General features: G+C 40.5%; 1 protein-coding gene across 2 annotated transcripts in view; it reads left to right on the top strand.

The window, feature by feature from the left end:
- The window catches only part of dock8 (dedicator of cytokinesis 8), a 110,870-nt gene that overhangs the window by 54,080 nt on the left and 44,473 nt on the right, over positions 1-12,317 (top strand). For both annotated transcript variants that reach the window (XM_060931926.1, XM_060931927.1), the window contains 6 exons: positions 1,611-1,704; positions 1,854-2,016; positions 2,909-3,020; positions 10,791-10,861; positions 10,968-11,112; positions 11,409-11,510. In XM_060931926.1, coding sequence (XP_060787909.1) covers positions 1,611-1,704; positions 1,854-2,016; positions 2,909-3,020; positions 10,791-10,861; positions 10,968-11,112; positions 11,409-11,510 — 687 coding nt within the window. The remainder of the gene's footprint in view (positions 1-1,610; positions 1,705-1,853; positions 2,017-2,908; positions 3,021-10,790; positions 10,862-10,967; positions 11,113-11,408; positions 11,511-12,317) is intronic.

The raw sequence follows: 12,317 nt of genomic DNA, 5'->3' as shown, positions 1-12,317 counted from the left end.
TTCTGGAATATCATGGAATTTTAAAAAGTCTGTTCCAGACATGGAAAGTCATGGGATCTGATCATATTTTGGATCAAGTCATGGAATATCAGGGAATTTTGTTTGTAGCATGTTTGAATTTGGGTGGCACGGTGGTGTAGTGGCACTGTTGCCTCAGAGCAAGAAGGTCCTGGGTTTGAGCCCAGTGGCTGACGGCAGGCTTTCTGTGTGGAGTTTGTATGTTCTCCCCGTGTCCGCGTGGGTTTCCTCCAGGTGCTCCGGTTTCCCCCACAGTCCAAAGACATGCAGGTTAGGTTAACTGGTGACTCTAAATTGACCCTAGGTGTGAATGTGAGTGTGAATGGTTGTTTGTGTCTATGTGTCAGCCCTGTGATGACCTGGTGACTTGTCCAGGGTGTACCCCGCCTTTCGCCCATAGTCAGCTGGGATAGGCTCCAGCTTGCCCATGACCCTGCACAAGATAAGTGGTTACAGATAGTGGATGGATGTTTTGAGTTTTAGATACCATTTTGGCAAAATGGCAATATTTTCCATCTAGAATTTCACTAGGTTTAAGCATCCATCCATTATCTGTAACCGCTTATCCTGTGCAGGGTCGCAGGCAAGCTGGAGCCTATCCCAGCTGACTATGGGCGAGAGGCAGGGTACACCCTGGACAAGTCACCAGATCATCACAGGGCTGACACATAGAGACAAACAACCATTCACACCTATGGTCAATTTAGAGCCACCAGTTAACCTAACCTGCATGTCTTTGGACTGTGGGGGAAACCGGAGCACCCGGAGGAAACCCACGCAGACACGGGGAGAACATGCAAACTCCACACAGAAAGGCCCTCGTCGTCCACTGGGCTCAAACCTAGAACATTCTTGCTGTGAGGCAAGAAGCTCACAAACTGATGAGTTTAAAACAGTGTGGCTGTTTTTTGTCTGCTCAGCCTGTTTTTCGATTCATTATAAGTCATGGAAATTCAGCTTTGTAGTCAGGGAAACTCCGGGAACTTGACATTTTGATTTTGAGTGGGAACCCTGTTATAAGTTTCCAACTAAAAAGGATGGGAGCCATATTGTTAAATGAACTGATGAAAGTGATTATTACAACAGGGACTCTTCATGCAGCAATATATTGGCTGTATACTCAACTCCTATTTATATATTTATTTCAATATTTGACATCATTTTATTCATATAATTAACGTAATGATTTTTAAAAAACTAATCTGTTAACCTTTTGTGATCTTGCATTATATTTGACAGCAAAGAAAATAAAGCTGTTTCTTTCTTCAGCTTGCATTATCTATCCTTGATTATTTTCAGGCTTGAAGGCAGGTGATTGTTTTTAAAAAGCTTGTTTGAGATGCTTCTAAAAAAGAAAACTTTAGTGATCCCTGTGACATGAAGTACACGCAGGGATTTTACATAATCTGAACTGCACACCCAGAAAATTAACTTAAGCGTATGTGTAATCGGACTCTGAATATGCATAACTTTCCTGCGTAAATATTGACATAACTTTTGGATTAAGGCAGCAGTTTACGCCACAAGCTCTGAAGCTCTTTGTGTACTGATGTAATGAATGATTCACATGAACTGTTTGGGTCTGTTTGCAGGAAGGGGAGCGTCTCAGTGATGAAGACTTATTTAAGTTCCTGGCTGACATCAAGAGGACATCCACTATTCAGCGACGGATCAAGATAATACCAGGTGAATCAAATGCTTTCAGATTCTTCCAGTATGCCATTTGCTTTGCAGTAAAACTGTGTCTTCCCTGGTACGTCATTTGGAAGCCAGATGCCAGATAGTTTTCATGATTTGAGTGGTTTGTACATTTGTGCTTGTGTTTGATCTGGCAGGCTTTCTGAGGCTAGAGGTGACCCCTGTGCCAGATACAGCGATGCCATGTCTGTCTCCTGAGCTCATCCCCATTAAACCTGTATCAGAGAAAAACCTGCGTCCTGTCAAAGAATTGCTTGAGTTTCCGTCAAACGATGTCTACGTCCCTCACTGCATATACAGGTCCATCTATACCTTTGACTGTGAACCTTTTGGAGTCCGTACTGCATCGCTTTCTGATATTACAGATCACACTTATGGTAGTGGTATATTGAAAACAGTCACTGTCATGTGACTGTTTAGTGTTGGCTTTCACCCTCATATTATTCACCAAGCAAATTTCAGTTTTACTTCCTTAAGTACACATAGTCTCTGGATTTCCACCAAATGGCTGTAGGACTAATTGATATTTCCATGACAAAAGCTTAGCTCAGGACTCTAGAACAAGAGTTTCTATAGCCAGGACCCTCTTTAGCTTGAAAATAAATTCCATGGACCCCTCCAGCCCAGATTTATTTTGTGGATTGTTTTAAAAATTATGCTCATTATTCAGATATTCACATGTGTTCAGTAATATTCTGGATATTTATCAGAGCTTTCTATTCCTGAAATTTCCACTGGCGTAACAGGTCCAAGTTGACATTATTTATGAGTTGACTTGACTTGTTTTTCAGTTAGGTTTGGATTAAACCCATCTAATACAAGTGATGAGTCAAACAGGCTGATATGTCTAAGAACTTAATAGCAAAAAACAAACAAACAAAAAACAGCAGTGATAATGGTGGTGGTTTGCGGTGTAGACATATAAATGTAAAAATGATAGACGCCCTGGCTATGTTTTACAGGCAGTCGGGGTCCATGAAGAATGACAGTAAATAAGCATTTATTGAATATTGGGTGATTACTGCCATCTAGTGTTAAATTAATAAACTACTGCAATGGTTAACCTCAGATCAGAAAAAAAATTCCATAACTCGACTCACCAAACCATCATTAAGAATGTAATGTGACAGAATTGCTTTTAATAAGCTAATTAATCTAATAATGTTTATTTTGTCCTTGTTTTCCTTTGCAGAAACCTGCTGTTTGTGTATCCTCAGAGGCTCAACTTTGGCAATCGAGCTTTGGCATCTGCCAGGAACATTACCATAAAAATCCAGTTCATGAATGGAGAAGAGCCACTGCCTGTGAGTACTCCAAAACGCACACACACACACACACACACACACACACACACACACACACACACACACAGATGTATAAAGAAAAAGTAATATTTCAATGTCGATACATATTACAACCCCGATTCCAAAAAAGTTGGGACAAAGTACAAATTGTAAATAAAAACGGAATGCAATAATTTACAAATCTTAAAAACTGATATTGTATTCACAATAGAACATAGACAACATATCAAATGTCGAAAGTGAGACATTTTGAAATTTCATGCCAAATATTTGCTCATTTGAAATTTCATGACAGCAACACATCTCAAAAAAGTTGGGACAGGGGCAATAAGAGGCTGGAAAAGTTAAAGGTACAAAAAAGGAACAGCTGGAGGACCAATTGCAACTCATTAGGTCAATTGGCAATAGGTCATTAACATGACTGGGTATAAAAAGAGCATCTTGGAGTGGCAGCGGCTCTCGGAAGTAAAGATGGGAAGAGGATCACCAATCCCCCTAATTCTGCGCCGACAAATAGTGGAGCAATATCAGAAAGGAGTTCGACAGTGTAAAATTGCAAAGAGTTTGAACATATCATCATCTACAGTGCATAATATCATCAAAAGAGTCAGAGAATCTGGAAGAATCTCTGTGTGTAAGGGTCAAGGCCGGAAAACCATACTGGGTGCCCGTGATCTTCGGGCCCTTAGACGGCACTGCATCACATACAGGCATGCTTCTGTATTGGAAATCACAAAATGGGCTCAGGAATATTTCCAGAGAACATTATCTGTGAACACAATTAACTGTGCCATCCGCTGTTGCCAGCTAAAACTCTATAGTTCAAAGAAGAAGCCGTATCTAAACATGATCCAGAAGCGCAGACGTCTTCTCTGGGCCAAGGCTCATTTAAAATGGACTGTGGCAAAGTGGAAAACTGTTCTGTGGTCAGACGAATCAAAATTTGAAGTTCTTTATGGAAATCAGGGACGCCGTGTCATTCGGAGTAAAGAGGAGAAGGACGACCCAAGTTGTTATCAGCGCTCAGTTCAGAAGCCTGCATCTCTGATGGTATGGGGTTGCATTAGTGCGTGTGGCATGGGCAACTTGCACATCTGGAAAGACACCATCAATGCTGAAAGGTATATCCAGGTTCTAGAGCAACATATGCTCCCATACAGACGACATCTCTTTCAGGGAAGACCTTGCATTTTCCAACATGACAATGCCAAACCACATACTGCATCAATTACAGCATCATGGCTGCGTAGAAGAAGGGTCCGGGTACTGAACTGGCCAGTCTGCAGTCCAGATCTTTCACCCATAGAAAACATTTGGCGCATCATAAAACAGAATATATGACAAAAAAGACCTAAGACAGTTGAGCAACTAGAATCCTACATTAGACAAGAATGGGTTAACATTCCTATCCCTAAACTTGAGCAACTTGTCTCCTCAGTCCCCAGACGTTTACAGACTGTTGTAAAGAGAAAAGGGGATGTCTCACAGTGGTAAACATGGCCTTGTCCCAACTTTTTTGAGATGTGTTGTTGTCATGAAATTTAAAATCACCTAATTTTTATCTTTAAATGATACATTTTCTCAGTTTAAACATTTGATATGTCATCTATGTTCTATTCTGAATAAAATATGGAATTTTGAAACTTCCACATCATTGCATTCTGTTTTTATTTACAATTTGTACTTTGTCCAAACTTTTTTGGAATCGGGGTTGTACAAGTGTAATATTTGCAGACTTGTACAAGTATTCTGATTATCTTTTATATATATATATGTGTGTGTGTGTGTGTGTGTGTGTGTAAGTAAAGATGGACAGATGGATACATGGATAATACCAAACATTGGCACACACCTACTTATTCATAGGTTTGTCTGTATTTTGACTATATTCTCCATTGTAGACAATACTGAAGACATCAGAACTTTGAAATTACACATGGAACATACAAACCCAATTTCCTGAAAAATTAGGAAAATTTCCAAAATGCAATAAAAAACAAAAATCTGTGATTTGTTAATTCATGTGAACTTTTATTTAACTGACAAAAGTACAAAGAAAAGATTTTCAACAGTTTTACTGGCCAACTTAATTGTATTTTGTAAATATAAACAAAGTTGGGGCGGCACGGTGGTGTAGTGGTTAGCGCTGTCACCTCACAGCAAGAAGGTCCGGGTTCGAGCCCCATGGACGGCGAGGGCCTTTCTGTGCGGAGTTTGCATGTTCTTTCCGTGTCTGCGTGGGTTTCCTCCGGGTACTCCAGTTTCCCCCACAGTCCAAAGACATGCAGGTTAGGTTAACTGGTGACTCTAAATTGACCGTAGGTGTGAATGTGAGTGTGAATGGTTGTCTGTGTCTATGTGTCGGCCCTGTGATGACCTGGCGACTTGTCCAGGGTGTACCCCGCCTTTCGCCCGTAGTCAGCTGGGATAGGCTCCAGCTTGCATGCGACCCTGTAGAACGGGATAAAGCAGCTAGAGATAATGAGATGAGATGAGATAAACAAAGTTAGAATTTGATGGCTGCAACACACTCAAAAAAAAAAAAAGTTGGGACAGACACATTATTGTGTTACATCACCTTTCCTTTTAATTGTATGGGATCTGAGGATACTAATTGTTGCAGTTTTGTAACTGGAATTTTTGTCCATTCTTGCTTGATACAAGACTTCAGCTGCTCAACAGTCCGTCGTCGCCGTTGTCTGATTTTCCTCTTCATGATGTGCCATACATTCTCAATAGGAGACAGATCTGGACTGGCAGCAGGCCAGTCAAGCACACACACTGTGTCTATGAAGCCACACTGTTGTAGCCTGTGCAGAATGTGGCCTGGCATTGTCCTGCATGGACTTCCCGGGAAAAGACGTTGCCTTGATGACATCATCTGTCTCTCTAAAATCCCAATATATGCCTCTGCATCAATGATACCTTCACACACATGCAACTCACTCAGGCCGTGGGCACTGATGCACCCCATACCATTGTAGATGCTGGATTTTAGACCTTTCTCTGATAACAAAATGGATGGTCATGTTAATCTTTGGCACTGAGAACTCGACGTCTGGTTTTCCTGAAAACAAACTAAAATGTGGACTCATCTGACAACAGCACATGTTTCCACTGTCTTTCGGTCCATCCGAGATGAGCTTGGGCCCAGAGAAATTGGCGGCGTTTCTGCATAGAATTGGTGAATGGCTTCCTCCTTGCGTAATACAGTTTCAGGTTGCATTTTTGGATGCAGCAGAGGACTGTGTTAAGTGACAATGGTTTTCTGAAGTACTCCTGAGCCCATGTGGCTATGTTTGTCACATTAGCATGACAGGTTATCAGGTGATGCTGCCTGAGGGCTCAAATGTCATGCACATTCAACAGTTGTTTCCAACCTTGCTTTTTATGCACTGAGATATCTCTGAATTCCCTGAATCTTTTCAATATACACTGCAGATTTTGAAAGACCTAAATTCTCTTCAATCTTGCATTGAGAACTGTTATTTTTTGAATTGACTAACAGTTCATCCATTATCCGTAACCGCTTATCCTGTGCAGGGTTAGAGGCAAGCTGGAGCCTATCCCAGCTGACTATGGGTGAGAGGTGGGGTACACCCTAGACAAGTCGCCAGGTCATCGTAGGGCTGACACACACAAACAACCATTCACATTCACACCTACGGACAAGTTAACTGCATGTCTTTGGACTGTGGGGGAAACCGGAGTACTCGAAGGAAACCCACACAGACACAGGGAGAACATGCAAATTCCACACAGAAAGGCCCCCCCGTCGGCCGCTGGGCTCAAACCCAGAACCTTCTTGCTGTGAGGCAACAGTGCTAACCACTACACCACTGTGCTGCCCGAATTGACTAACAATTCTCTCTCAAATTTTGGCACAAAGGGGTGAGCCACAACCTATTGTTGCTTTCACAGACCGAGCCTTTGGTGCATGCTCCTTTTATACGCAATCATGTTACCAGTTAATTTGCTTATTGTGGAATCTTTGAAAATGGTGTTACTGGAATAACCTATAAACTTTTGTCTTATTTTGCCACTGTCACAACTTTTTTTTGAGGAAAGAACAGTCGTACAGTTGGGTGCAGAGCTACACATTCTGTTTTGTTACGGATGAAAAATGGAAACAGTAAATGTACTTTACAGTTTACCAATAAAAAGAATTTCAAAAATGTAAAAATCAACTGAGTATATATCTAGCAGGAAGACTACAGTTCAAAATATGCCGCAACGTTAACAGTTGTGAGAGCAGAACAAAAAATATATTAGATATTCGAGAACACTTGTCATATTCATGCAGACTGTGGAACTGATAACTCTTATTGTCTTTGCATATCGTAGTTGTGATAATGATGAAACATCTGTGAAACCAAGTACGCTAAACGTCTTGCTGCCATAAAGTCCATTTCTTTGTCGTCTTCATTTTTAATACAAAAGGGTACACAACATTTTGTATTCAACTACATGACAACCTGCCTGCTAACCAGTGTTGGGCAAGTTACTTCAAAACTGTTTTGCATTATTTATTACTTGTTACTGTCATTTTAAAGTAATTAGTCACATTACAATATTACTGTATTTAAAATGTAAGGCATTACACTACTATTGCATTACTTTTAAGTTACTCTCACCAAAATAACTGGAAGTATGGATTTGGCAATCTAAATGTAGCTCAAGACGCTCAATTAGCTCGTCACACATCCAGTGGAAGGTGATGTGGTATCTGACTGAGCTAGGCTTATGGTTAAAAACACTAGAATATAATAGCCACAGTGATGGCTTATGGCACAATACAAGGAACAATCATCGCAAGAACAGACAAAAGGTGAAAGTCTGGCAAATTGTGATAGAAATACTATAACTTTAGGCCTATTCCTATTAACATTAATTGAACTGTATTGTAATGTCTAAAGATATGACAGGATACAAAATCAGGGCTTTGAACCGGTTCAAGGAACGAAAACGAAAACTGGGAACTTTTTCTATTTCACATGGAACAGAAACGAAACCAGAAACTTTATTATTTTTTATGTTCCAGAACAGAAACGCTTATTAAAAATAATGGTAACCGGTTAATACCGGTTTTTATTTCGTTCCTCAAAGTTTCTGTAGCCTACAAATAGTCATTCTTCTCCTGCGCAAGTTTCTATGACCCGCTGGGGTTCACTTCCTGTGTGACGTTCACTGATTGAATGGAGAGAGCGGGAAGGTGGACTACTAGTGAGTAAGTGCATTACTGAGTGTCTGAGCAAAGAAGAGCCTGAACGTTGCAACCTCCCTATTGGCTGTTTGTAAAAATGTATCAGTTGTTGCCCTTCCCACGGGAATCATCGCGGGCTCGAGAGACGAGACCTGATGAGTTAGTTCGTTGGTAGCAGAACAAAATGTCTGGACACAAATCGGGTTTTCAGAAAAGGAAAGAAAATAAACGGAGGGTCGAAAATACAAAAAAGGAGGCAGAAAATGCAAAACGAGTTTTAAGGTAGGACAAATGGTTACTTTTCTGAGGCAGCCCGCCGTGGCTGCAGGCTTTCAGTTGTGTCATTGAATGGTTACTTTTCTGAGGCAGCCCGCCGTGGCTGCCTGCAGGCTTATTTATTATAGCCCATTTAGTTAAAATAGTTGATATAAAATGTTTATAGTTATAGTTATGTGATGGTTGTCCTGATTTAGACTGTTTATTTTTTTTGGGGGGGGGGGGGGGGGGGGGGGTTGCGCGATGTTGCACCCGGGTCCAGATTAGGGCAGAACCGGCCCTGGCTACATTTCAGCTGTAGTTTGTTATGAATGTATGTACTTGCATAGATGTGTACTTGGTCTTCCAATATGGCGCCTAACAAAATCTCACGGCGCGGTGACGTCATGCGGTAGCCCTCTATAGGGCCTGACTAGCCTTTGGTAACACACTAAACGAATTATCTTTCATTTTTGGCACTTTTTCTGTTTGTGTAGATGGGAAGACATACTGAGAATCCAAATCACCAACATTTGAAATAATAATTGTTTTGAATTATTTCTTGTCTTATTTAATGAAGGTTGTAATAGAATTAGCCTACATTTGGCTTAAGCTGGATGAGACAGAGACATAATTTTATAGCCATTTGTTAAACAGCTGACAGGGAACGTAATTAACCGTTCCGGGAACGAAATTTTTTTGTTCTAACCGGTTCGGGAACGTCTATTTAATGGTGGAACCCAAAACCGGAAACGTTAAAATTCCGTTTCTGTTCGGAACGAACCAATAGGAAAAAAATTCCGGTTCAAAGCCCTGTACAAAATTAGCATTTCTATGCCTTTATTGTTTTCAAGTTTACAGCATTAAGCATAGTTTATGCTTCATAAAAAAAAGATTAGCCCTAAGGGATATGACTCCATTTCAGAAATTTAACAAAAATGAACATATTATGGCAAATCGTAGCCTACAATAAAACTGGCCTGAAAAAACCCCACAAGCCTTTTAAATCACAGCTAGACAATGACTATTAGCTATATGAGGCTACCCAGTCACATTTCAAAAAACAGAATTAGAAATAACAAAATCAAAGTGCTTTTAATGATATTGAAGTGCTTAGGCATATTAGCCCTCGAAGGAAAGGCAGTTCAATCACTTTAGTCTGACTTCCGACCAGAAAAAACAACTCAGTTATACAGGACAAAAATGTAAACAAACTGTCAGCATATCTTCAACAACATACTCCGCCACAAGTCTCCGAACCTCCTGAGGCTGAAGGAGCATCTCAGAGCTGCAGAACGTTCATTTTGGCTGCTTTGTGATTTTATCGCCACTCTCATCCTCCGCTTGCTTCCTTGCTAACTTCATGTTACTATGGCACCTCTGTAAATGCTTAGTTAAATTACTGGTGCTATTTCGGGAAGTGGACAGTTCTTCGGGTTTAGCACACAAAGCGCATTTGACTACGATGTTCTTCACATCCTTATTTTTCACAAACTTAAAGTAATGGGCGTGTGCCCACCTGGAGAATGGGCTATCCGACGTTAGATCAGCTGCAGGTTCACTCATCTCTCTCTCTCTCTCTCTCCTGTGTGACTAGCCTAAAGGAAAAGGAAGGGAAACATTTTGCGCGGACGTTTCACCTCTGCTGATCTTACGGTGATTTTGACAAATTTGTATGAAGGAAAAAAAACCCCACCACTTCATTCCAGGTTAAAAATGCATTGTAATGCCCATTACTGACATTTGTACCGAGTAAAATCTCATCTCATCTCATTATCTCTAGCCACTTTATCCTGTTCTACAGGGTCGCAGGCAAGCTGGAGCCTATCCCAGCTGACTACGGGCGAAAGGCGGGGTACACCCTGGACAAGTCGCCAGGTCATCACAGGGCTGACACATAGACACAGACAACCATTCACACTCACATTCACACCTACGGTCAATTTAGAGTCACCAGTTAACCTAACCTGCATGTCTTTGGACTGTGGGGGAAACCGGAGCACCCGGAGGAAACCCACGCGGACACGGGGAGAACATGCAAACTCCGCACAGAAAGGCCCTCGCCGGCCACAGGGCTCAAACCTGGACCTTCTTGCTGTGAGGTGACAGCGCTAACCACTACACCACCGTGCCGCCACCGAGTAAAATATTACCAAATTTTTTCTGTAATGCCTTACATTATCGCGTTACTGCAAAAAGCAATGCATTACAGTAATTCGTTACTTTTGTAACGCGTTACTCCCAACACTGCTGCTAACTAACCATTGACAATATTGTCTAAAAGTTAGCCTTGTGTCCATTTCTCTCTCAAGGTTATATTTGGGAAATCAAGTGGTCCAGAGTTTCTATCGGAGATCTACACCCCGGTCACCTACCATAACAAGTGAGACTGACCATGCAGAGCTGCATTTTATACCTAACGTGTAATAAAATCTCTAATATAATGTTCTCCAAGCGTGCAATGTCATGAGATTTATGTGGTTATGCAGAGCACCAGATTTTTATGAAGAGGTGAAGATCCGGCAGCCGGCTCGACTGACTGAGAGACACCACCTGCTCTTCTCCTTCTTCCACATCAGCTGCCAGCAGAAACAGAACCAGAGCGGCAGCGTGGAGACTCTCATTGGATACTCGGTGCGTCTTTCAGCTTTTTTTTACTTTCGAATATCTGCTCTAATTACTGTCAATATGCATGGAAAAGGTAGTAGTAAATTAGTCTAAGAAGGAATGATAAAGTAGTTTGGCCTGAATTATTGTTATTAATACTGTTCATTTCATTTGTTAAAATTGTATTAGTTTTTCATAATCCATAAAACCAGAGCTCATCTTTGTAGAAGACTGAAGCATTCATTGGTTTAACACTAAACAATAACTTGAACATCACAGCTGATAATTGATGCTAAGTGAGGGCTGTGTTGTTTCGCCTGCAGTGGTTACCCATTCTCAATAATGAGAGGCTGCAGATGGGAGCTTTCTGTTTGCCCATTGTTCTTGAACGTCTTCCTGTGAACTACTTGCTACATTCTCCTGAGGTACAGTAAATCAAATCATTGCTAACATGATATTTCAAATAACTTTTCATTATTGCAGTACACTTGAAATCGGTGGCAACAGTATGTGACACACCTCAATGGAATAGAACAGTTGTTGTTTATTCATGCTTACATCACTATGTGTAACGTCACTGTGGCTGAATTTTGCAAACCGCCAAAAACGTCACGGCGCCCCTCGAGGCAGACGTGCATACATGTCAACCTTTAGTTACCCATGCCCTTACAAAATCTGTACTTTTCCCTTACATACACCCATGAGCCCTTATACATGAGAAAAAATTCCAATATATAATCCAAAGCACCGATTGTTTTATTCCACATTATACACGCCTATTGTAATAGGCATATTTATCACACTGCATCAAGTTAAAGGGATCAAATAAGCATGTACTGAATAAAAAGACATTTTAGATCCCAGAGGAAACAACTGAATTAAAAAGGACTACATGTACAGTCAAGTAAACAATTATCCACTAAAGAGAATGACTGAACTATAAACTTTATTTAATATACATTGTATCAGTAATACCAGAATTATTGATGTAAATTTTGCAAATAAAATGTATTAATATTAAATAGTTTATAAAAATTACACAAAGTTCTATTTGACAAGTGTTGACATCACCTACAATATTACATTCCACCAAAGAAAATTACTTGAAATATAACAGCAGTACTAAGTAGGTATGTCAATTAAAATAGTAGGTGACATGTAATAAATTATATATAATCATGTCAAACAGTAAATGAAAGTTAATAAAAGTTCCATTTGAGAAAAAAAGTGTT

The sequence above is a fragment of the Neoarius graeffei genome, chromosome 10 (genome assembly GCF_027579695.1).
Source record: "Neoarius graeffei isolate fNeoGra1 chromosome 10, fNeoGra1.pri, whole genome shotgun sequence".
Classification (NCBI taxonomy): Eukaryota; Metazoa; Chordata; class Actinopteri; order Siluriformes; family Ariidae; genus Neoarius; species Neoarius graeffei.
Note: the sequence above shows the minus strand (reverse complement) of the source record. Positions and strands in the feature narration are given on the sequence as shown.